General features: G+C 48.0%; 1 protein-coding gene across 1 annotated transcript; it reads right to left on the bottom strand.

Moving 5' to 3' along the window:
- Positions 1-1,775: 1,775 nt before the first annotated feature.
- LOC125515653 (probable 3-ketoacyl-CoA synthase 20) lies at positions 1,776-5,476 on the bottom strand. Its single transcript, XM_048681167.1, has 2 exons — positions 4,675-5,476; positions 1,776-2,762 (listed from the first exon to the last, which is right to left on the bottom strand). Exons 1-2 carry the CDS (start codon positions 5,389-5,391, stop codon positions 1,962-1,964), a joined length of 1,518 nt encoding a protein of 505 aa, XP_048537124.1. The 5' UTR covers positions 5,392-5,476; the 3' UTR covers positions 1,776-1,961.
- Between the last annotated feature and the right edge of the window lie 21,222 nt (positions 5,477-26,698).

Raw genomic sequence — 26,698 nt, forward strand, 5'->3', positions numbered from 1 at the left:
GGACCATGAAAAATTATTTTTTGTAGCATGGCAAAACAAAAAAAATGACCATGGCAAATTTGTGTCCTTTTTTTGGAACAAGGTATATTTTGTGGAGACAAACCATGTGAAATTCGAATATCCAATTCTGAGCATAGGCTCATTTGCTCCAGGTGAACAGTAAATTCAAAATAAATACTAAAAAACCAGTTTTTTTTGCATGGAACATGTTTCAATGCGTGAAGTGCGTGCCAAATTTCAAAGCATTTGGACATCTGAGTAGCTCTCGAAAAAACAAATTGGGTCCAAACAATGTGCACAGTAAAACTTTTTCACATACCTCAAATTTGTCTTTTTCTTGAGAGCTACTCATACATCCAAATGCTCTGAATTTGGCACGGACATCACGCACTCACACATCTTTCTCCACAATTTTTTTGGAATTTATTTAGTATTTTTAACCACTTTTTTGTTCACTCCTAGGCTTTGCTTTTTTGTGAAATTCGTTATCTTGTAGCATGAAAAATGTTTCTTGTTTGTTTTTAAGATATGGAAGATTTAGTCTGTATTGCATGGCATTTTGTAAATTTTGATGTATAGCATTTTTTAGGCATGCCAACTTTTTGTTTCATACATACATCGAACCAGACGGTTGTTTTCCAATTTTTTCTATACTATTTTCTGGGCTTTGGACTTCCTTTTTGCATAAGTAGTGATGCTTGGTGAGGAGGCCCGTAAAAAAGCATGTTGGTCCGTTTTGCGAAATCACTAATTAACGACTACTCTTTGAGAAGGTAACTCCCACATCGGTTGTGACAAGTGTCACACTACATGTGTGCCACTTGTCGCAACCTCGCAGTTATTCCTTTTCTAGTAGATTGTTTTATTCAAAATGTTTTATCTCTCAAACCGCGCGTCCAAATATCAAACCGTTTTCACTGTTGAATTCTTCGCGCCGAGATGTTCAAAACTAGATCCCATGTTGATTGATGTCGACGATCTTTTTTCACGAAACACTCGGAAAGAAAAACCCGAACTGAAAGCATGTTGTTTGACTTTCCGAGAGGCACGACCGTTACTCTCGCGGAAGCAAATCCGTCCCTCCACGAGAAGTAAACCTGCGCGTCTCCTGGAAGGAAAAAAACATGTTTTTTCCTTTCCAAGAGGCACGGCCATGTCTCTCGCGGAAGCAAATCCGTGCCTCATCGAGAAGTAAATCCGTGCCTCTCGCAGAAGAAAAAAATAAAAATGCATTTTTTTGCTTTTTCGAGTGCATCTCGCGAAAGAAAAAAAATCTACCTCTCGTGGAAGCAAATCTGTGCTTCCACGAGAAGTAAATTGTGCCTCTCGTGGAAGGGAAAAAACATGTTTGTTCTCCTTTTACGAGAGGCACAGCCGTGCTTCACGCGCAAGCAAACCTATGCCTCGACGAGAAGTAAGTCTGTGCCTCTCGCAAAAGAAAAAAAATGGGTTTTCTCGCACAAAAAGAATATTAAAAAAGATTTGGTCCAAAAGCTATGGAAAACTGATGGAAAACCGAGAAGCCGAAAAAGTCATCTAAGACCAGAAAACGCGTAAAAAAATCCGAAGGAAACAATGCGCGACACGTGGTGGCGGCCCAGAGCACGCCAACTGACGCGCTCCCAGCCCACCCTAAGTTACCCTTGGGAGGGCTCCCAAAGGAGCACTCCTTAATTAGTTGCTCTCTCCATTTTGATTTGCGCTTGCGAGTTCATCCCTGCAAACATTTCTGTTTTTTCTTCAGATCTAACGTCAGCTCCGTATCCGGGTCCATATACTATTTGATCTCCCTGGCAACACTAATGCTGGAAGATGAATCGATTGAATTTTGTTGCCCGTTCATTGAGATTTACATGAAAATCAAATTAATAATCAAGACATAAAAAAACTCTCGCCTGATTAATTAAGCCTGAAAATTGGTGATACATGCTCCACGGAAGCAAAGCCAGCCAACTAGCTAGCTAGATTGGAACTTGGTAAGAGGTCTCGTCAATGGGCACCACCTTGGGCACGTCGACCGGGAGTACATGGACGTCCTGGGTCCATGGGCTCTCACCAGCATCGTCAATGGTACGCAGCGCTCTCCACACGGCGCTGTTGCATTTGAAGCCGGAGCCAAAGGCGATCTGCCAGACGCGGTCTCCCTTCTTGATCCGGCGCTTGGCCTCGCAGTAGGCGAGCTCGTACCAGAGGGAGCTGCTGGAGGTGTTGCCGAACCTGTAGAGCGTCATCCGAGAAGGCTCCATGTGCCAGGGGCTGAGCTTGAGGCTGTTCTCCAGCTCGTCGAGGACGCCCCTGCCGCCGGCGTGGATGCAGAAGTGCTCGAGCGCGAGCTTGAAGTCCGGCAGGTAGGCCTTGACCTGGGCGCGAAACACCTTCTTGAGCACGACGGTGGCGAGGAAGCGGAGCTGCTCCGACATGGGCAGGATGAGCGGGCCGAGCGTGGTGATGTTGGTCTTGAGGGCCTCGCCAGCGACCGCCATGAGCTCCTTGGAGAGGGACACCCCGACCTCGCCGACCTCGTCCTCCTCCTGGGTCACACACCCGTAGCTCTGGTCGTGCGCCCCGCGGTGGGTGCGCACCGTGTGGATCAGCTGGTACTTGGACCGCGCCCGGTCGCCGGCCCGGTTTGTGAGGAGGATCGCCGCCCCGCCGACACGGAAGAGCGTGTTGGTGACCAGCATGGGGCGGTTGTTGCCCATGTAGGCGTTGAGGGTGATGTTCTCCGTGCTCACCACCAGCGCGTACGTGTTCCGATGTACCTGCAACACCACACCACAGAAAACAATCAACGTTGACAACTCAGTGTATAGTGCTGGAATACTATCATTCATATCTATGATGCGATTTTATTTCCCGGATCTATAGGACCAGCCACATGTATACACCAGTAGCTTAAGGTACGAGCCCCACGCGCATTGAGGGCCGTGCTCCACTTAAAGCCGTACCAAAGTCCTTGTCGCGCGGTAGACCAAACCTAGCTGCACGCCATTACACGCTGTGGATCTCTGGACTGGAGCAATGGAATGGACCATCATGTGGTCGTATTAATTTACGGGCATGGGCGCATGCATAGCTCTCGATCCAGTTGCGTTTCCCCCCGGTTTCAAGTGTTTTTTTCTCCCATTATCAGGGACTCCCTTTGTTCATTTTAACTCCGTGTATAAGATTTCTTGTGTCAAGTCAAATTTCATACATTTTGACCAAATTTATACTAAAAAGATATCAAAATTTGCAATACTAAATATATGTAGATGAAACTATATTTTTTAATGAATCAAATGATATTGATTTGGCATTGTGAATGTTGATACTTATATCTATAATTTTAAGTAAATTGTAGATATTTTGACTTTAGACAAAACTTACATGTAGACTAAAAACACCTAGAAGAAGTACTAAGATTGGTCGTAATGGTAGTATCATAGTTAGTACTATGATGCATGCCAACTACTTTGATGAGGTGTCATAACATTAAATGAAGAAAGAGATGATGGAGTATCATATCATGATACCATATAATAATAAATGATATGCTACTTTGTGTCATGCATGGCAATAAATAAAGTAGTACATGATACTAATATATGATACTATGTATTAGGGAGGTAGTATCACTAGTATCATATGCATGATACTACTATATGATACTACCTCCGTTCCTAAATAATTGTTTTTGTAATGATTTCAACAAGTGACTACATACGGAGTAAAACGAGTGAATCTACACTCTAAAATATGTTTATATACATCCGTATGTGATAGCCCATTTGAAATCTTTGAAAAGACAAATATTTAGAAATAGAGAGAGTACTCCCCATTACAACCAGCCTAAAAGAGCAATAATGCTAGACCTACAAAGATTTACTTAACCTTCCAAACTAATTCTCTCTCTCCCCCTGATTTTTTGAAGTTAACCCGATGTTCGTCGACCGGCCACCGTATCAAAGAGAGGACAGACGAATGAGCAATGGTCAATAAGTAAGCTGGCATAGGATTAAATTCTGCCATGTGCGTGTCTGAGCCTGAATATTTAAGATTGAGACAGAGGCTGTTCCCTGGCAGAAGCATGCAGGAGGTCCTACTCAGTGAAGCCCTTGTCATAGAGGAATCTCATATTGCGGCATTGCCAGCTGCCATATTTATTGATTTCTGTACAAATTAAATGGACTAATGAAGCACAAGTGATTCGAATCATTCGATGTTGATGTTGATGTTATTGTGGGACATGCCAAAACATCTCAGGAGTAGTATGAAGGAAATTTCCATCAATCTTATATTATGGCTTAAGCCCTATATTTTGTTAAGAGATGCATGATATGGGTTTGCGCACATCTTTTTCTTAGCCACAAAAGAATGAGATGTACAAACAAAAAGGGCACTATATTTTCTACTCCTAGTTATTGACATTTTCCTAAAGTCATCGTAGTCGGTCACAGAAAAAACAGTACCATGCGCCCGGCCTAAAAAAAGGTACGTACTATACTTATTTACTCCATACGCATCTGAACGACATGCATGCATACGGGCCGCCCAAGAGGACCAGCCATTGGCCATGCATGCATGCATGCACCAATGCACTCGCTAGACATTAATACCTAATGAAGATAGGTGTCAGTGAGTGAGCCAGCGTGCATGTGGTCGCCGTCGAGCACGTACAGTAGGAGTACGTACCTGGAGCAGGCGCTTGGCGAGGTCGATGGCGATGATGCCGGCGCTGCAGCCCATGCCGCTGAGGTTGTGCGTCACCACGTCGTCGCGGAACCTGTACCGGTTCACGATGAGCGACGTGAAGGACGGCGTCGGGCTGAGCAGGCTCGAGTTGAAGATGAGCACGCCCACGTCGCCGGCGTCCACGCCGGTCTTGCGGAGGACCTCGTCGACCACGCCGAAGATGACGGCGTGGGACTCCTCCATGGCCGTCCGGTCGCACATGTCCACGGGGAGCCGGATCAGCGACATCGGGAAGTGCGTCGCCTCGCCCAGCCCCGACCGCTCCAGCATCCGCTTCTGGAACGCCATGCTCTGCTCGCTGAACCGCCCGCACCGCGAGAAGTGCACGATGGTCTTGGCGCGGGAGGCCTCCAGCTCCACCGGCGGCTTGTACCCGGCCAGGTCCACCAGGTACACAGGCTGCGGCCGCGACGACGCGTACGTGTACGCCGCCAGTGCCGCCGCCCAGCACGCCATGGCCAGCGCCGGCGCGTTCACTGCTGTGTTCCAAAGGGCGCGCGCCTTCTCCGGCGTCAGCGTCGACAGCTGCGGCGCCACCACGACGAGCACCGTGACCACCAGCATGTGGGGGATGTGGCTTACCAAACGGTGGTACATCAGGCCGGCGTGGTTCCTCGTCGCCTGCTTCACCGTCCTCACCAGCTGCCTATATTCCATGGCGATCGATGGCGGCCTCTATCTACTCTCACTACTCACTCTTGTTGTTGACCTTGGAGAACCGTACGTGAATGGAGTGCGAGCAGTAGGCCGAGCACGCGTGGATTTATAGGGTTGGAGGAGGGAGGGGAGGCCTTAATGCCGAGCTGCGGCAGGTGGCTGATGAGGAGGCCAGCGGCATGCACATCAAGTAATAACTGTGACGACGTACGTGCCGATGCAGCTGCCTCCTCCATCGATCGACTTCCGTTTTCCCTCCGTCTATCAGATAGTAGGAGTACTGCCCATTGTATTGTAGTATGGGCAGGCAGCACATGGATTTTGATCTTTGTAGTACGTATCAGGGAGCAGTGAGAAATGGTCAAAAGTAACCTGCCATAGATAGGATTAAATTCTGGAACGTGCGTGCCTGAGCCTCAATATTTAAGATTGGCACAGAGGCTGTTCCCTTGCTCATCAGTGAAGCACTTGTATAGACTAGAGGAATCTCATAGTAGTATTGTGGCATTGTACCAGCTGCCATATTTGGGTGCGGGTAGATCTCAGTCGACTGTCAAGTGACATAATGCGTCCGTTCTCATTGGGCGCATCGGTCGACCCAAACAAGAAAAAACACGGCCGAGAGGGAGGGCGACCCAAATTGACAAAAACAGACAAAAATCGATGCCCATTTCCGTCACCGCTTTGGAGTTGTTCTAACATATAAAGAAGATGAAAGATCACGTAAAATCTCACAAATATAGTATCGACTAAGACTTCGTTAAGTCTCAGTCAACTGAGATTTAGCGATCCCGTTAATTTTTATAGAAACTACGTCGGCAAACCATATGTCACTCGACGTTGATCTACGCTGTGTCATATTTTAATTATTTAGCTATACCCCAAGGAGCATCTCACACTGCATGAAAATCATAAGTTACCTGTCTTTTGGAATAAGCCTAGTGCAATTTAACCGGATACTTGGCTTAGAACAACGTAAGCTGAGTACTACCTCCGTCCTGGTTTATTGGTCCTCATTAGAGTCTGTGCCAAATTTTGACTATAAATTTAACTAACAACATATTTATGCATGTCACAAAAAATTATATCATTGAAAACTATGTTCAAATAGGAATCTAATTTTTGTTTACATGCAATAACATTTTGTTGGTTAAATATTTGGTTAAAATTTGGCACAAATTTTAAAGGAGATCAATAAACCGGGACGGAGGTACTATGATCCAAATGATAGACGGCAAATGGAGTACCTTCGGCTTAGACAATTGAACGCCAAGTGCAAGAAAAAAAAACCTTGGCATAAATAAACAGAGATCTCGGCATATTTTACGGAAAGCACTCGACTTACATGTGAATGTCGGCAAAGCAACTGCTACAAGCCTACATGGCCGTCCTGGTCACCCGTAATGGCTCTCATGACGGCGGTCAATATAAGACGAGTACCACTCTAGGACATCTTTTTATTTGAATACTCTAAACTTTGAATTCTTGAACGAAAAACAGCTGAAATTGTGCCAAAAAGTTTGAAACCCAACAACAATGAGAATAAAGTCCTCGCAAAAAAAAGAGAATAAAGCAGAACCAGGCTGACCAACAAAGATCCATTGCTTACTTATAGAACAATGAATCGCTCCTATGTCTCAGTATTCACTCTTGTTGACTTTGGAGATGGTGGCCTCTACCTCTCACTACTCATTCTTGTTGACTTTGGAGAACCGTGAATGGAGTGCGCGTGGACTTTGAAGAAGGAGGGAGGGGGAGGCCTTAAATGCCAAGTTGCGGTAGGAGGCTGATGAGGGCATCTCCAACAGTTGTAAGATATGTGTTGGTAAATTTGACACATAGGACATAGTGATAATGTGACATGTAATAAATGTAGAAAGAGAGCAAAGTTGTATGTAGTTTAACCAACAACCTTTGCACAAGCTCCTACGTGAAATAGAGAGCAATCACATTTATTTTCTTACCATCTATTGGATAGCTTACATACAATCCATTGGAGTAGTTGTATGATAACTCGTTGGTTGATGACATAGACATTCTACCAACAAGACTAACATACAACCTGTTGAAGGTGCCCTGAGGAGGCCAGCGCCACATAAAGTATTATGTATTCGCATGTATATGGATCCAATTGTAGTGTTTCTCGACTTGCGGGGCCAAATCGTAGTGCCCCAGAGAGTTCAGGGACAAAACGTGTAATTTTCTCCCAGTTTGAAAAGTCGGTACTAGTACACTAACGAGGCCCCGCAGACATATAAGTTGTATTACAAAATACTTCGCCTATGCTTGTACAAACTTGAGCCAACTCTTATGGAATCCCAAAGCCCACCATTCAACCGCCCGCAAAAGTCAAAATCTAACGATTCGGACGTGTTCTACCATCCAACGCGGTCATGTATCGGTCAGCAGGGCCGATTCAGACGCACTTTCTTCCGTAAACCGGAGACAAAGTGTGTGTGTCAAGCGGGGCAGTACCCAGGCATTTTTTTTTGGACTGCTTGGGTCTCTGAATGACATCAACGTTGTTAATCGGTCATCACTGATGAATAAAATTGCAAATGGTGAACTGTCACTGATGCAGTTTGTAGCAAATGGTCATACAAACAACTATGGCTACTATCTTGCGGATGGCATCTACCCAAAGTGGCAAATATTTGTGAAGCCGTTGAAAAAAACCGAAAGGTAAGAAAAATCTTCATTTTCACAATGCTCAGGTGGCAGCTAGGAAAGATGTGGAGAGAACTTCTGGGATTTTGCAAGCCCAATTTGCCATTGTGAGAGGATCAGCTAGATTTTGGGATCAAAAAATGCTTTGGTACATCATGCACGCTTGTGTGCTTATGCACAACATGATCATCGAGAATGAGTGTGGTCACGATTTAGACTACTCTCAGTATGAGCTCTTGGGACATCCCGTGCGAGTGGGGCGGAGGGCTGCGAGGGTGGCCTGTTTTGTTGCCTCCTATCATGCCATTCGACGTGCCGAAACGCATGATGATCTTCAGAAGGATCTCATCGAGGAGTGGTGGGCATGGAATGGCCGACAAAAAGCATCATGATTTGTATGTTTGATGTTGTATTGTTAACCTATTTGTTCTATTGCAATATAAACTATTTGTTTGAGTTGTAATAATAAAATGAACTATTTATTGTTGATTTATTTTGTTTGTGATTGATCTTCTTGGTTGTGTTTTGAGTGCATATGTTGTTCGTGCGAGAGCGCACGTGCAGTTTTTTTGCAGCGGCTCCTGGAGCGGCTCAAGCACGCTAAACTTTGCAGTGGCCGCTAGAGCAAGCGCTCCTCACCGCGCAAAAACTCACGAATAGCGCGCTGCAAACACTTCTTTAGCACACCGCGCGCTGCGCGGCTGTTGAAGATGCTCTTACTTTTTTTTTGCTCGGACACTTTTTTCTTTTCGATTGAGTCTTTCATGTGCGGGCCTATAAACCAATACTTTTCCAAAATAAACACATGTAAATATAGGTCTAGTTGACCGGCGTGAGGATTTAGGGCATGTACAATGGTTCTATCTTAGAAATGCCATGTAGGATAAATGAGAAGGTGGAGGAGAAAGAAATCATAAGAAAATGCTTGTTTTCTCATATTTAAAAGAAGACAAGAGATGATCTCTTAGCACAATATGTCTCTTCACATTTTTAGGAATAGGTAGTTATTGGAGATAAGGCTAAGAGATGACCCATTGTAGACATGTTTTTTTTGTTGGAAATATGCCCTAGAGGCAATAATAAAATGATTATTATATTTCCTTGTTCATGATAATTGTCTATTATTCATGCTATAATTGTATTATCCGGAAATCGTAATACATGTGTGAATACATAGACCACAATGTGTCCCTAGTGAGCCTCTAGTTGACTAGCTCGTTGATCAACAGATAGTCATGGTTTCCTAGATATAGACATGGGGATGTCATTGATAACGGGATCACATCATTAGGAGAATGATGTGATGGACAAGACCCAATCCTAAGCTTAGCTCAAAGATCGTGTAGTTCGTTTGCTGTAGCCTTTCTGAATATCAAGTATCATTTCCTTAGACCATGAGATTGTGCAACTCCCGGATACCGTAGGAGTGCTTTGGGTGTGCCAAACGTCACAACGTAACTGCGTGACTATAAAGGTACATTACAGGTGTCTCCAAAAGTGTCTGTTGGGTTGGCACGAATCGAGACTGGGATTTGTCACTCCGTATGACGGAGAGGTATCTCTAGGCCCACTCGGTAATGCATCATCACAATGAGCTCAAAGTGATCAAGTGGTTGATCACGGGATCATGCATTACGGTACGAGTAAAGTGACTTGCCGGTAACGAGACTGAACAAGATATTGGGATACCGACGATCGAGTCTCGGGCAAGTAACATACCGATTGACAAAAGGAATTGTATACGGGATTGCTTGAATCCTCGACATCGTGGTTCATCCGATGAGATCATCGAGGAGCATGTGGGAGCCAACATGGGTATCCAGATCCCACTGTTGGTTATTGACCGGAGAGCTGTCTCGGTCATGTCTACATGTCTCCCGAACCTGTAGGGTCTACACACTTAAGGTTCGGTGACGCTAGGGTTGTAGAGATATGAGTATGCAGTAACCCAAAAGTTGTTCGGTGTCCTGGATGAGATCCCGGACGTCACGAGGAGTTCCGGAATGGTCCGGAGGTGACGAATTATATATGGGAAGTGCAGTTTCGGCCATCGGGAGAGTTTCGGGGGTCACCGGTATTGTACCGGGACCACCGGAAGGGTCCCGGGGGTCCACCGGGTGGGGCCACCCATCCCGGAGGGCCCCATGGGCTGAAGTGGGGATGGGAACCAGCCCCTGGTGGGCTGGTGCGCCCCCTTGGGCCCCCATGCGCCTAGGGTTGGGAACCTTAGGGGAGGGGGCGCCTCCACTTGCCTTGGGGGGTACTCCACCCCTTGGCTGCCGCCCCCCTAGGAGATCCCATCTCCTAGGGCCGGCGCACCCCCCTAGGGGGCCTATATAAAGGGGGGAGGGCAGCCACACCTCAAGTCTTGGCGCCTCCCTCTCCCCTGCTACACCTCTCCTCTCGTAGAAGCTCGGTGAAGCCCTGCTGCGATCACTGCTGCATCCACCACCACGCCGTCGTGCTGCTGGATCTTCATCAACCTCTCCTTCCCCCTTGCTGGATCAAGAAGGAGGAGATGTCATCCGCTCCGTACGTGTGTTGAACGCGGAGGTGCCGTCCGTTCGACACTTGGTCATCGGTGATTTGGATCACGGCGAGTACGACTCCATCATACCCGTTCTCTTGAACGCTTCCGCTCGCGATCTACAAGGGTATGTAGATGCACTCTCCTCTCGTTGCTAGTTGACTCCATAGATTGACCTTGGTGAAACGTAGGAATTTTTTTTGTTTTCTGCAACGTTCCCCAACAGTGGTATCAGAGCTAGGTCTATGCGTAGTTACTATGCACAAGTAGAACACAAAGTAGTTGTGGGCGTCGATATTGTCAATTTGCTTGCCGTTACTAGTCTTATCTTGATTCGGCGGCATCGTGGGATGAAGCGGCCCGGACCAACCTTACACGTATGCTTACATGAGACTGGTTCCACCGACTGACATGCACTAGTTGCATAAGGTGGCTGGCGGGTGTCTGTCTCTCCCACTTTAGTCGGATAGGATTCGATGAACAGGGTCCTTAAGAAGGGTAAATAGAAATTGGCAATTCACATTGTGGTTTTGGCGTAGGTAAGAAAACGTTCTTGCTAGAACCCTATTGCAGCCACGTAAAACTTGCAACAACAATTAAAGGACGTCTAACTTGTTTTTTGCAGCAAGTGTCATGTGATGTGATATGGCCAAAGTTGTGATGAATGATGAATGATATATATGTGATGTATGAGATCATGTTCTTGTAATAGGAATCACGACTTGCATGTCGATGAGTATGACAACCGACAGGAGCCATAGGAGTTGTCTTTATTTTTTGTATGACCTGCGTGTCATTGAGAAACGCCATGTAAATTACTTTACTTTATTGCTAAACATGTTGGCCATAGTAGTAGAAGTAATAGTTGGCGAGCAACTTCATGGAGACACGATGATGGAGATCATGATGATGGAGATCATGGTGTCATGCCGGTGACAAGATGATCATGGAGCCCCAAGATGGAGATCAAAGGGGCTATATGATATTGGCCATATCATGTCACTATTATTTAATTTCATGTGATGTTTATCATGTTTTTGCATCTTGTTTACTTAGAACGACGGTAGTAAATAAGATGATCCCTCATAATAATTTCAAGAAAGTGTTCCCCCTAACTGTGCGTTGTTGCGACAGTTCGTTGTTTCGAAGCACCACGTGATGATCGGGTGTGATAGATTCCAACGTTCACATACAACGGGTGTAAGACAGATTTACACATGCAAACACTTAGGTTGACTTGACGAGCCTAGCATGTACAGACATGACCTCGGAACACAGAAGACCGAAAGGTCAAGCATGAGTCGTATAGAAGATACGATCAACATGAAGATGTTCACCGATGTTGACTAGTCCGTCTCACGTGATGATCGAACACGGCCTAGTTAACTCGGATCATGTTATACTTAGATGACTAGAGGGATGTCTATCTGAGTGGGAGTTCATTGAATAATTTGATTAGATGAACTTAATTATCATGAACTTAGTCTAAAATCTTTACAATATGTCTTGTAGATCAAATGGCCAACGTTGTCCTCAACTTCAACGCGTTCCTAGAGAAAACCAAGCTGAAAGACGATGGCAGCAACTATACGGACTGGGTCCGGAACCTGAGGATCATCCTCATAGCTGCCAAGAAAGATTATGTCCTACGAGCACCGCTAGGTGAAGCACCTGCTTTCCCTGCAGAACAAGACGTTATGAACGCTTGGCAGACACGTGCTGATGATTACTCCCTCATTCAGTGCGGCATGCTTTACAGCTTAGAACCGGGGCTCCAAAAGCGTTTTGAGCGACACGGAGCATATGAGATGTTCAAAGAGCTGAAAATGGTTTTCCAAGCTCATGCCCGGGTCGAGAGATATGAAGTCTCCGACAAGTTCTTCAGCTGTAAGATGGAGGAAAATAGTTCTGTCAGTGAGCACATACTCAAAATGTCTGGGTTGCATAACCGCTTGACTCAGCTGGGAGTTAATCTCCCGGATGACGCGGTCATTGACAGAATCCTTCAGTCGCTTCCACCGAGCTACAAGAGCTTTGTGATGAACTTCAATATGCAGGGGATGGAAAAGACCATTCCTGAAGTATTTGCAATGCTGAAATCAGCAGAGGTAGAAGTCAAAAAGGAACATCAAGTGTTGATGGTGAATAAAACCACTAAGTTCAAGAAAGGCAAGGGTAAGAAGAACTTCAAGAAGGACGGCAAGGGAGTTGCCGCACCCGGTAAGCAAGCTGCCGGGAAGAAGCCAAAGAATGGACCCAAGTCCGAGACTGAGTGTTTTTATTGCAAGGGAAGTGGTCACTGGAAGCGAAACTGCCCCAAATACTTAGCGGACAAGAAGGCCGGCATCACAAAAGGTATATGTGATATACATGTAATTGATGTGTACCTTACCAGTACTCATAGTAGCTCCTGGGTATTTGATACCGGTGCGGTTGCTCACATTTGTAACTCAAAGCAGGAGCTGCGAAATAAGCGGAGACTGGCGAAGGACGAGGTGACGATGTGCGTCGGGAATGGTTCCAAGGTCGATGTGATCGCCGTCGGCACGCTACCTCTACATTTACCTACGGGATTAGTTTTAAACCTCAATAATTGTTATTTAGTGCCAGCTTTGAGCATGAACATTGTATCAGGATCTCATTTAATTCGAGATGGCTACTCATTTAAATCCGAGAATAATGGTTGTTCTATTTATATGAGAGATATGTTTTATGGTCATGCTCCAATGGTGAATGGTTTATTCTTAATGAATCTCGAGCGTAATGTTACACATATTCATAGTGTGAATACCAAAAGATGTAAAGTTGATAATGATAGTCCCACATACTTGTGGCACTGCCGCCTTGGTCACATAGGTGTCAAACGCATGAAGAAGCTCCATGTAGATGGACTTTTGGAGTCTCTTGATTACGAATCATTTGACACGTGCGAACCATGCCTCATGGGTAAAATGACCAAGAGTCCGTTCTCAGGAACAATGGAGCGAGCAACCAACTTATTGGAAATCATACATACTGATGTGTGCGGTCCAATGAGTGTTGAGGCTCGCGGTGGCTATCATTATGTTCTCACCCTCACTGATGACTTGAGTAGATATGGGTATGTCTACTTAATGAAACACAAGTCTGAGACCTTTGAAAAGTTCATGGAATTTCAAAGTGAGGTTGAGAATCAACGTGACAGGAAAATCAAGTTCTTGCGATCAGGTCGTGGGGGAGAATACTTGAGTCACGAATTTGGCACACACTTAAGAAAATGTGGAATAGTTTCACAACTCACGCCGCCTGGAACACCTCAGTGTAATGGTGTGTCCGAACGTCGTAATCACACTCTATTAGATATGGTGCGATCTATGATGTCTCTTACCGATTTACTGCTATCATTTTGGGGCTATGCTTTAGAGACTGCTGCATTCACTTTAAATAGGGCTCCATCGAAATCCGTTGAGACGACACCGTATGAATTATGGTTTGGGAAGAAACCTAAGCTGTCGTTTCTAAAAGCTTGGGGATGCGATGCTTATGTCAAGAAACTTCAACCTGAAAAGCTTGAACCCAAGTCGGAAAAATGCGTCTTCATAGGATACCCTAAAGAAACTATTGGGTATACCTTCTAACTTAGATCCGAAGGCAAGATCTTTGTTTCCAAGAATGGGTCCTTTCTAGAGAAAGAGTTTCTCTCGAAAGAAATAAGTGGGAGGAAGGTAGAACTTGATGAAGTATCACCTCTTGAAACGGTAAGTGGCGCAGCTCAAGAAAATGTTCCTGAGGTGCCTGCACCGACTAGAGAGGAAGTTGATGATGATGATCATGAAACTTCAGATCAAGTTGCTACTGAACTTCGTAGGTCCACAAGGACACGTTCCGCACCAGAGTGGTACGGTAACCCTGTCTTGGAAATCATGTTGTTAGACAATGGTGAACCTTCAAACTATGAAGAAGCGATGGCGGGCCCAGATTCCGAGAAATGGCTGGAAGCCATGAAATCCGAGATAGGATCCATGTATGAAAACGAAGTATGGACTTTGACTGACTTGCCCGTTGATTGGCGAGCCATAGAAAATAAATGGATCTTTAAGAAGAAGACAGACGTGGATGGTAATGTGACCATCTATAAAGCTCGGCTTGTCGCTAAGGGTTATCGACAAGTTCAAGGGGTTGACTACGATGAGACTTTCTCACCCGTAGCGAAGCTGAAGTCCGTCCGAATCATGTTAGCAATTGCCGCGTTCTATGATTATGAGATATGGAAAATGGACGTCAAAACGGCATTCCTTAATGGTTTCCTTAAGGAAGAATTGTATATGATGCAGCCGGAAGGTTTTGTCGATCCTAAGAATGCTGACAAGGTGTGCAAGCTCCAACGCTCGATTTATGGGTTGGTGCAGGCATCTCGGAGTTGGAACATTCGCTTTGATGAGATGATCAAAGCGTTTGGGTTTATGCAGACTTATGGAGAAGCCTGCGTTTACAAGAAAGTGAGTGGGAGCTCTGTAGCATTTCTCATATTATATGTAGATGACATACTGTTGATGGGAAATGATATAGAATTCTTGGAGAGCATAAAGGCCTACTTGAACAAGTGTTTTTCAGTGAAGGACCTTGGAGAAGCTGCTTATATATTAGGCATCAAGATCTATAGAGGTAGATTGAGACGCCTCATTGGTCTTTCACAGAGTACGTACCTTGACAAGATATTGAAGAAGTTCAAAATGGATCAGTCAAAGAAGGGGTTCTTGCCTGTATTGCAAGGTACGAGATTGAGCACGGCTCAATGCCCGACCACGGCAGAAGATAGAGAAAAGATGAGTGTCGTCCCCTATGCCTCGGCCATAGGGTCTATCATGTATGCTATGCTATGTACCAGACCTGATGTAAACCTTGCCGTAAGTTTGGTAGGAAGGTACCAAAGTAATCCCGGCATGGAACACTGGACAACGGTCAAGAATATCCTGAAGTACCTGAAAAGGACTAAGGACATGTTTCTCGTTTATGGAGGTGACGAAGAGCTCGTCGTAAAGGGTTACGTCGATGCTAGCTTCGACACAGATATGGATGACTCTAAGTCACAAACCGGATACGTGTATATTTTGAATGGTGGGGCAGTAAGCTGGTGCAGTTGCAAGCAAAGCGTTGTGGCGGGATCTACATCTGAAGCGGAGTACATGGCAGCCTCGAAGGTAGCACATGAAGCAGTCTGGGTGAAGGAGTTCATTACCGACCTAGGAGTCATACCCAATGCGTCGGGGCCGACGACTCTCTTCTGTGACAACACTGGAGCTATTGCCCTTGCCAAGGAGCCCAGGTTTCATAGGAAGACCAGGCATATCAAGCGTCGCTTCAACTCCATTCGTGAAAGTGTTCAAAATGGAGACATAGAAATTTTTAAAGTACATACGGACCTGAATGTGGCAGATCCGTTGACTAAACCTCTCCCTAGAGCAAAACATGATCAACACCAGAATTCCATGGGTGTTCGATTCATCACAATGTAACTAGATGATTGACTCTAGTGCAAGTGGGAGACTGTTGGAAATATGCCCTAGAGGCAATAATAAAATGATTATTATATTTCCTTGTTCATGATAATTGTCTATTATTCATGCTATAATTGTATTATCCGGAAATCGTAATACATGTGTGAATACATAGACCACAATGTGTCCCTAGTGAGCCTCTAGTTGACTAGCTCGTTGATCAATAGATAGTCATGGTTTCCTGGCTATAGACATGGGGATGTCATTGATAACAGGATCACATCATTAGGAGAATGATGTGATGGACAAGACCCAATCCTAAGCTTAGCTCAAAGATCGTGTAGTTCGTTTGCTGTAGCTTTTCTGAATGTCAAGTATCATTTCCTTAGACCATGAGATTGTGCAACTCCCGGATACCATAGGAGTGCTTTGGGTGTGCCAAACGTCACAACGTAACTGGGTGACTATAAAGGTACATTACAGGTGTCTCCGAAAGTGTCTGTTCGGTTGGCACGAATCGAGACTGGGATTTGTCACTCTGTGTGACGGAGAGGTATCTCTAGGCCCACTCGGTAATGCATCATCACAATGAGCTCAAAGTGATCAAGTGGTTGATCACGGGATCATGCATTACGGTACGAGTAAAGTGAGTTGCCGGTAACGAGACTGAACAAGGTATTGGGATACCGACGATCGAGTCTCGGGCAAGTAACATACCAATTGACAAAAGGAATTGTATACGGGATTGCTTGAATCCTCGACATCGTGGTTCATCCGATGAGATCATCGAGGAGCATGTGGGAGCCAACATGGGTATCCAGATCCCACTGTTGGTTATTGACCGGAGAGCTGTCTCGGTCATGTCTACATGTCTCCCGAACCTGTAGGGTCTACACACTTAAGGTTCGGTGACGCTAGGGTTGTAGAGATATGAGTATGCAGTAACCCGAAAGTTGTTCAGTGTCCCGGATGAGATCCCGGACGTCACGAGGAGTTCCGGAATGGTCCGGAGGTGAAGAATTATATATAGGAAGTGCAGTTTCGGCCATCGGGAGAGTTTCGGGGGTCACCGGTATTGTACCGGGACCACCGGAAGGGTCCCGGGGGTCCACCGGGTGGGGCCACCCATCCCGGAGGGTCCCATGGGCTGAAGTGGGGAGGGGAACCAGCCCCTGGTGGGCTGGTGCGCCCCCCCTTGGGCCCCCCATGCGCCTAGGGTTGGGAACCCTAGGGGAGGGGGCGCCTCCACTTGCCTTGGGGGGTACTCCACCCCTTGGCCGCCGCCCCCCTAGGAGATCCCATCTCCTAGGGCCGGCACACCCCCCTAGGGGGCCTATATAAAGGGGGGAGGGAGGGCAGCCACACCTCAAGTCTTGGCGCCTCCCTCTCCCCTACTACACCTCTCCCTCTCGCAGAAGCTCGGCGAAGCCCTGCTGCGATCACTACTGCATCCACCACCACGTCGTCGTGCTGCTGGATCTTCATCAACCTCTCCTTCCCCCTTGCTGGATCAAGAAGGAGGAGACGTCATCCGCTCCGTACGTGTGTTGAACGCGGAGGTGCCGTCCGTTCGGCACTTGGTCATCGGTGATTTGGATCACGGCGAGTATGACTCCATCATCCCCGTTCTCTTGAACGCTTCCGCTCGCGATCTACTAGGGTATGTAGATGCACTCTCCTCTTGTTGCTAGTTGACTCCATAGATTGACCTTGGTGAAACGTAGGAATTTTCTTTGTTTTCTGCAACGTTCCCCAACATTTTTGTCATCTCCAAATTACATGCAAGACCTAAGATAAGACTATCTTATCAACCATTGTACATGTCCTTAGGGCATGTACAATGATTCTATCTTAGGCATGCCACGTAGGATAAAATGATAAGGTGGAGAGAGAGAAATCGTAAGAAAAGACTTGTCATCTCTGAAGGAAATATGCCCTAGAGGCAATAATAAAGTTATTATTTATTTCCTTATATCATGATAAATGTTTATTATTCATGCTAGAATTGTATTAACCGGAAACACAATACATGTGTGAATACATAGACAAACAGAGTGTCACTAGTATGCCTCTACTTGACTAGCTTGTTGATCAAAGATGGTTATGTTTCCTAACCATAGACATGAGTTGTCATTTGATTAACGGGATCACATCATTAGGGGAATGATGTGATTGACTTGACCCATTCTGTTAGCTTAGCACTTGATCGTTTAGTTTGTTGCTATTGCTTTCTTCATGACTTATACATGTTCCTATGACTATGAGATTATGCAACTCCCGTTTACCGGAGGAACACTTTGTGTGCTACCAAACGTCACAACGTAACTGGGTGATTATAAAGGTGCTCTACAGGTGTCTCTGAAGTTACTTGTTGGGTTGGCGTATTTCGAGATTAGGAATTGTCACTCCGATTGTCGGAGAGGTATCTCTGGGCCCTCTCGGTAATACACATCACTTAAGCCTTGCAAGCATTGCAACTAATAAGTTAGTTGCGGGATGATGTATTACGGAACGAGTAAAGAGACTTGCCGGTAACGAGATTGAACTAGGTATTGAGATACCGACGATCGAATCTCGGGCAAGTAACATAACGATGACAAAGGGAACAACGTATGTTGTTATGCGGTCTGACAGATAAAGATCTTCGTAGAATATGTGGGAGCCAATATGAGCATCCAGGTTCCGCTATTGGTTATTGACCGGAGACATGTCTCGGTCATGTCTACATAGTTCTCGAACCCGTAGGGTCCGCACGCTTAAAGTTTCGGTGACGATTGTATTATGAGTTTATGTGATTTGATGTACCGAAGGTAGTTCGGAGTCCCGGATGAGATCGGGGACATGACGAGGAGTCTCGAAATGGTCGAGACGTAAAGATCGATATATTGGATGACTATATTCGGACATCGGAAAGGTTCCGAGTAATTCGGGTATTTTCGGGGGTACTGGGGAGTTACGGGAATACGAGGAAGAAGTAATGGGCCTTGTCGGTGTCAAAACCGGCGGATCTCGGGTAGGGGGTCCCGAACTATGCGTCTAGGCCGGATGGTAACAGGAGACAGGGGATACGAAGTTTTACCCAGGTTCGGGCCCTCTCGATGGAGGTAAACCCTACGTCCTGCTTATTAATATTGATGATATGGGTAGTACAAGAGTAGATCTACCACGAGATCGAGGAGGCTAAACCCTAGAAGCTAGCCTATGGTATGATTGTTGATGTGTATGTTGTCCTACGGACTAAAACCCTCCGGTTTATATAAACACCGGATAGGGTTAGGGTTACATAGAGTCGGTTACAATGGTAGGAGATCTTCATATCCGTATCGCCAAGCTTGCCTTCCACGCCAAGGAAAGTCCCTTCCGGACGCGGGACGGAGTCTTCAATCTTGTATCTTCATAGTCCAGGAGTCCGGCTGAAGGTATAGTCCGGCCATCCGGACACCCCCTAAGCCAGGACTCCCTCAGTAGCCCCTGAACCAGGCTTCAATGACGACGAGTCCGGCGCGCATATTTTCTTCGGCATTGCAAGGCGGATTCCTCATCCAAGTACTTCATAGAAGATTTTGAACACAAAGATAGTGTCCGGCTCTGAAAAATAAGTTTCCACATATTGCCATAGAGAGAATAATATTTACACAAATCTAATCTGCTGGCGTATTCCGTAGTGTGACATCACACCACGGCCAAGCTTTTATTTGAACCGTTTTACTGTCCCTCAGTGCGTTATGCGAGGCGGTTTCCTTGGCACGTCTTGTTAAAGCAGAGATCATGTCCCCTTATTCCGGGATTCTCATCAATACGGGCGTGGGTAACCCAACCGCGGCATCGATTATGGTGCTTGGAGATAAGCGAGTTTTATCAGGCTGGTGGGGACATGTAGCTGCGTCCACCCATATAAGGGGATAAAGATCCACCTTTTCACCTACGCCTTCTTCCTCCTTCGCCTATCCATTCTTGCGCACTCGAGCTCCAGCGCCCAAGTCCGCACTCCCAACCTCAACCTTCTCCAGCCATGTCCGGAGCGGGAGGCAACTGGATGGTCTCCTCCGTCACGGAGGGACATATCAAAAAGCTGAGGAAGGCCGGATACCTGTCTAACGACATCGCATACCGGCTCCCTGAAAAGGGGCAGCTCATCCCCACCCCTAGGCCCCATGAGAGGGTGGTGTTCCTCCCCCATTTCCTCCACGGACTGGGCTTCCCTCTCCACCCATTTGTCTGGGGGCTCATGTTCTACTACAGCCTGGATTTCCACGATCTGGCCCCAAACTTCGTCCTCAACATCTCGGCTTTTATCGTCGTGTGCGAGGCCTTCCTCCGCATCCGCCCCCATTTCGGGCTCTGGCTCAAGACTTTCAACGTCAAGCCGAAGGTGGTGCGCGGCAGCCAGGCGGAGTGCGGAGGCACCATGGTGGGCAAGATGGCCAATGTCCTCTGGCTCGAGGGCTCCTTTGTGGAGACCCTGAAGGGGTGGCAATCGGGGTGGTTTTACATCACCGAGCCGCGCGACGCCGAATGGGTCGCACCCCCCGAGTTCCCGTCTGGACCCCCAACGCGGCTCACGTCCTGGAAAGAGACGGGCCTGTCGTGGGGTAAAAAAGGAGAGCTAACCGGACTCCAAACATGCGTTAAAACCCTGGTGGACAAGAAGCTCAAACTTGTCAACGTAGTCCAGGTTATGCTCATCCGCTTGATCCTCCCGTGCCAACAACGGGCTTTCAACCCGTGGGAGTTCGACCCGGCGTGGCACCAAACTCTGAGCAGGCTCTTCGACACGATGTATGAAGATGCCTGGAAGGTGCTTTTCGAGGGCGCTGAGGCTCCCGCATCTGCTAATGAGGATCGCGGATTCAGTGCACAGCGTCACACTCTCGCGGTAAGCTGTTTTTTCCTTTTACAGGGTATCAGTTTTTCATAGTTTGACTCCATGCGGGATCTAAACTCCTTTTACCTTTGACAGGATTGGCAGGTGACCTCCGGACAGATCAACTGTCCGGCTCCTTTGCCCGAAGGCCCAGCGGATGCTCGCTTGGCGAAGCTGCTGGTTCCGGCACCCTATGTGGTGCCGGAGAAGAAGGTCAAGAAGAAGGCCACGGGGACTCGAAAGAGTGCCCAACGCCCGGAGGTGTCGAATTCATCATCCGACGAATCCAAGACGCACGCCTCCCGCGAAGACGAGGAGGAGGAAGAAGAGACCCCTCCCCCTCCAGCGGGGGAAGGGAAGAAAAGGAAGGCCGCCCCAACTGGGGAGTCCGAAGGGTTCAAGAAGGGGAAAACCCTTCCTCCGGACTGCTCCACCGACGCCGACGGCGGCGGAGAGGAGTGGGTGCCTAGGGCCAAGCCCCTGGCCAAATCTTAAGTATCCGGATACCAGAGTAATTCATAGTATTCGTTTATTGCGCAGCTTTCCTTACGTTGAACATGTTTATGCAGCCCGCCCAAAGACCGGCTCGACGCGTCATCGAGCCACTCACTGGACTCGTCGGATGTGAACTCGCTTCCGATGGCTTCGTCCCCCCGCCCTACGGACGACACCGAAGTGTTGTATCAACAGGTTCCAAGCCGGGAGGAGGTGGTCCTGGAGGCGCCGCAAGGCGACCTCCCGGACTCCAGGAGTAAAGGGGATGAAACCCCTCGAGGCTCCAAGTCCGGCTCTAGGCTGGACACCGCTCCGGAACCTTCAGAGGTTCCAGAGTCCGGCAGGGGACCTCCTTCTAAGAGGAGCAAGTCCGCCGTGACGGTGGCCCCCGTCCAACCGGAGGCGCCGGACAATATGTTGGAGGCGCTCCAAGGTGCCTCCATCGACGAGGAGCACCTCGCTATTATGAGTGCGGTGGTCCAAAAGGTTCAGTCCGCCAAGAGAGGACTGACTGAAGCTTGTACTAGCCTTTTAACAAGCTTTGAGGTAAGTAAAGAATGTGTAAATAATAGTACCGCATAGACAGTAGCCCCTGATGCTCTGTTTGGCGTTCGGGAAGAAAAGCTGAATAGAGGATCAAATAGAATTTGCAGGAGTCTAACAAAAATGAGTCAATATGCATATGCAGGATTCCCTGCTTGCGTCCGCCGCACTGACTGCGGAAGTGGACACACTAAAGCAGAACCTCGAGCGGTCCGAGCAAGAGCTCGAACGTGCCAAGAAGCAGCTCGAGGACAATGAAGGTAAGAAATACCTTGGTAAAAATATATATAAAAAGGTGCAATTGCAAAGAATGACAGGATTATCGTGGCTATTTTAGGGGCCACATCCGAAGTGGCGACCCTTAAGCAAGCGCTGGTCGAGGCCGAGAAGAGGGCGGCCTCGGAGCGCACCGAGCGGGAGAAGTATGAGGCCGAGGTTGGCAAGGTGCGGCAAGAGCTCCAGGCTCTCATGGAAAAACATGAGAGTTTAGAGCTTGACTCGAAGACGCAAGCGTCCGAGCTCGCGATGGCTATTGAAAATGCTAAATTTGCCAAGGCCGAATCCCAGAAGACCCTCCAGGAGTTGGATGAGGTGAAGAAGATAGCGGCGGGTAAGGCATTCTTTATGCAAAGCAAACACATAAACGTGAGTTACTTGTTACTTACCCAAATCTGGAGCTCTCCAGGAGCGTTCGCAGATCTTCCCCGGAGTGTATTCGATGCCGCCGCATTCTATCGAGCCAAGGAGGGCAGCTCGACAGAGAAGGTGTTCTTGTCTCAGTACGCTGAGGCCGGACACCCCGTGCCCCTGAGCGACCAGCTGAAGCAACTGGTCGAGCTCCACAAGGCGGCCGAACAGGCCATGAAGGGCCTCATTGTTCGGCTGTGGCCTGGAGGGGCCCTGCCTGGGAGCTATTTCGGGCTGGTGCGGCGGTTGGTGGAGGCCTGTCCAAGGCTTGAAGTCATCAAGCGCTCCGTCTGCATTGAAGGTGCCCGTAGGGCCCTTGCCCGTGCTATGGTGCACTAGGGCAAGCTGGATGCTGAGAAGCTGGTGAAGGACGGGCCACCGCCGGGGAAAGAGCATCGCAAGCCCGAGAATTACTATAAGGATGTTCTGAAGGGTGCCCGCCTTGTGGCGGATGAATGTTCTAGGGATGTAATTTTTGAGTGAGACTTGCTCATTTTGTCCTGTGCACTGTAAACTTGTTTATATGCGCTAAGCAATGCTGTTGGAATTTAAAATATTACCTTCTGTGCGGCTGCTTATCAATTCTGAGAGATGGCGAGTCGTCGGCTTCTGCCCCCGTGCCGCTAGTGCTGGGGTGTTCGGGGATAAACCTGAGCGCTCTTTTTCCCATGTTTGGGTCCTTCGAGGGAGGCGCTCAGCCCAACGAACAAGGCAATCGGACTATAATGCGTGAACACTCTCACTTAGCCATAGAATTATATAATTTTAAATTTCGGCGAAGCCCCTGGTATTCGGAAGACCGAGTTCGGGGCGCTATCCACGCCTTGGCCGGACATAGCCGGCTCCTCGCCCTAAGCGGCATAAGTCTTTAGGGACTCGAAAAAACCTCTCGAACAGGGACCAGCTCTCGCTTCATCACGACAGTCAGTTTTAGCTTTCTCCACTGAGGTGCTCGACCCAGCTCAACTGGGGCACAATCGCAGTGGTTTTCCGAGTGCTACCCTAGCCGATATAGCGGAACATAAGGCACCAAAATATAGGAGCCGAGCAAACCCAACTATTGACCCAAGACATGATTCGGAGCCGATGCATATAATGCTATAAGTTCGGGGTGCCGCACTTGTTAAAGTGTTCGGACTTCTCACACCATATTGAGGGGTACTAAAGCCCCTGACGTATTTTGGCCGTACCAACGTGTACGGGTGCAACATGTCGTTAAGGAACATATATAAAGAAAAAAGGTAATGCAAAAATAGACGAAAGCTATGCATTGTTTATTAAAAAGGGCTGCGATCAAAGCAGAACGATACAAATAATGCGATAAGTGGAAGGTTGGACTAGTTAACATGTCCGTTCCAGGGGCAAGCTGCGGAATAGTATGCGGAACGGGTATACTGCTCGTGATAGAGACCACCTGGGAGATCCGTAACGCGGCGTGGCTTGTCTGCTTCCCTGGTTCTTGCATCGTTTGTGCGGCAATTGAACTGCTGAACAGGCCTTCCGAAGGATGGAGTCCTGAAAGTAAGAGAAAATTAAAAAATCGGCAGCCCCTGGTACGGTTTAAGCCGTGTTTTGGGCATGCCGTGATGGTGCCCCTCCCCCTGTGCCCATGGTATCGTAGTTATGTACGCGAAGTACTGGCGTCACCTTTTTGCGAGGGTTAGGGTTGGGGCCGCATTGCTACGCCTGCTCGGATCATGCCAGGCGGTCTTGTTGTAGGTTACTCCGGGCTCGCTTGACGGTGTCCGGTCGTTTAGTGGCCGGACTGGAGAACTGCCTGGAGAGGCTGCTTTGAACTTCTGCTGCAAGGGCCGCCGTGTGCTCCTCCGTTCAGAGGGAGGGTTCGGTGTTTCCATTGACCGTAATTACTCCTCGAGGGCCTGGCATCTTGAGCTTAAGGTATGCGTAATGCGGTACCACGTTGAACTTAGCGAATGCGGTTCGCCCGAGCAGTGCGTGATAGCCACTGCGAAACGGAACTATGTCGAAGATTAACTCCTCGCTTCGGAAACTATCCGGAGATCCGAAGACCACTTCAAGTGTGACTGAGCCTGTACAATTGGCCTCTACACCTGGTATTACGCCTTTAAAGGTCGTTTTGGTGGGCTTAATCCTCGAGGTATCTATGCCCATTTTCCGCACTGTATCCTGGTAAAGCAGGTTCAGGCTGCTGCCGCCGTCCATGAGGACTCTAGTGAGATGAAATCTGTCAATAATTGGGTCTAGAACCAATGCGGCGAATCCGCTATGACGGATGCTAGTGGGATGGTCCCTTCGATCAAAGGTGATCGGGCAGGAGGACCATGGGTTGAACTTTGGGGCGACTGGCTCTACCGCATATACGTCCCTTAACACACGCTTCCGCTCCCTTTTGGGGACATGGGTTGCATATATCATGTTCACCGTCTGCACTTGTGGGGGAAAACCCTTCTGTCCACTGTTGTTCGGCGGCCGGGGCTCCTCGTCGTCATCGCTATGCAGCCCCTTGTCTTCATTTTCGGCATTAATCTTGCCTGCCTGCTTGAACACCCAACAATTCCTGTTGGTGTGATTGGCTGTCTTTTCGGGGGTGCCATGTATCTGGCACGAGCGGTCGAGTATTCGGTCCAAACTGGACGGCCCCCTAGGATTCCTTTTGAATGGCTTTTTCGCTGACCGGACTTAGAGCCTCTGAATCCGGCATTAACTGTCGTATCCTCAGCATTGTCGCCGTTAATGCGGTGCTTCTGCGTGTTGCGACGCGACCTGCCACTACTGTCCCTGGTGTCTGAATTAACAGGGTTCTTGGTCATATTGTTGCTACGAGCAAGCCAGCTATCTTCTGCCGCGCAAAAGCGGGTCATGAGTGTCGTGAGTGCTGCCATAGATTTCGGCTTTTCCTGTCCAAGGTGCCGGGCCAGCCACTCGTCACGGATATTGTGTTTGAAGGCTGCTAGGGCCTCAGCGTCCGGACAGTCGACTATTTGATTTTTCTTTGTTAGGAACCGTGTCCAGAATTGCCTGGCCGATTCCTCTGGCTGCTGAATGACGTGACTTAGGTCATCGGCGTCTGGGGGTCGCACGTAAGTGCCCTGGAAATTGTCGAGGAATGCGGCTTCCAGGTCCTCCCAACAACTGATTGATCCTGTTGGCAAGCTGTTAAGCCAATGCCGATCTGGTCCTTTAAGCTTGAGTGGGAGGTATTTGATTGCGTGGAAATCATCGCCGCGGGCCATGTGGATATGAAGGAGATAATCCTCGATCCATACCACAGGATCTGTTGTGCCATCATATGATTCGATGTTTACGGGTTTGAAACCCTCGGGGATTTGATGATCCATTATTTCGTCTGTAAAATAGAGTGGGTGTGCGGCGCCTCTGTATTGGGATATATCATGATGTAGCTCCAATGAGTCTTGTCTACTGTATTCGGCCCCGCCGAATTTGTGCCCGGTGTGACGGTTACCGTCTCGAGCCGTGGGGCGCCCGCGTGATCCGTAGATCAATCTTGTTTGCCTTGCCTTGTCCTCCAACATGTCTCGTAAGTCTGGCGCATATTCGCGCGCCTTGGTACGGGGTGCGGCTTGAGTGGAGGGCCGAGAGGCCTCTCTGTCGCGACCACGAGTTGGCCGGTCGGCCACATCAAGTGCTTCCTCCTCTAATCGGGGTAGCAACCTGCGCTTTGGGTAGCTCTTGGAGGGGCGTTCGAGTTTATGCTCTTCGGCCGCAAGGACTTCAGTCCATCTGTCGACTAGCAAATCTTGATCAGCCCTAAGCTATTGCTGTTTTTCCTTGAGGCTTCTTGCCGTGGCCATAAGCCTGCGTTGAAAACGCTTTTGCTCAACGGGATCCTCTGGCACGACGAATTCGTCGTCGTCGAGGCTTGCCTCGTCTTCGGAGGGAGGCATATAATTATCGTCCTCGACCTCTCTGTCTGCCGCTCTCTCATGAGGGCTGGTTTCTCCATCCTCCTGTGCTAAATCTTGCTGGAGGGGGTTTTCTTCGGCGCTTTCCGGAGTATTATTATCTCCCGTGCTGGAATCACCGTGTTTGTTTTGGCGGGATTTT

Source organism: Triticum urartu, chromosome 6 (genome assembly GCF_003073215.2).
Source record: "Triticum urartu cultivar G1812 chromosome 6, Tu2.1, whole genome shotgun sequence".
NCBI lineage: Eukaryota > Viridiplantae > Streptophyta > Magnoliopsida > Poales > Poaceae > Triticum > Triticum urartu.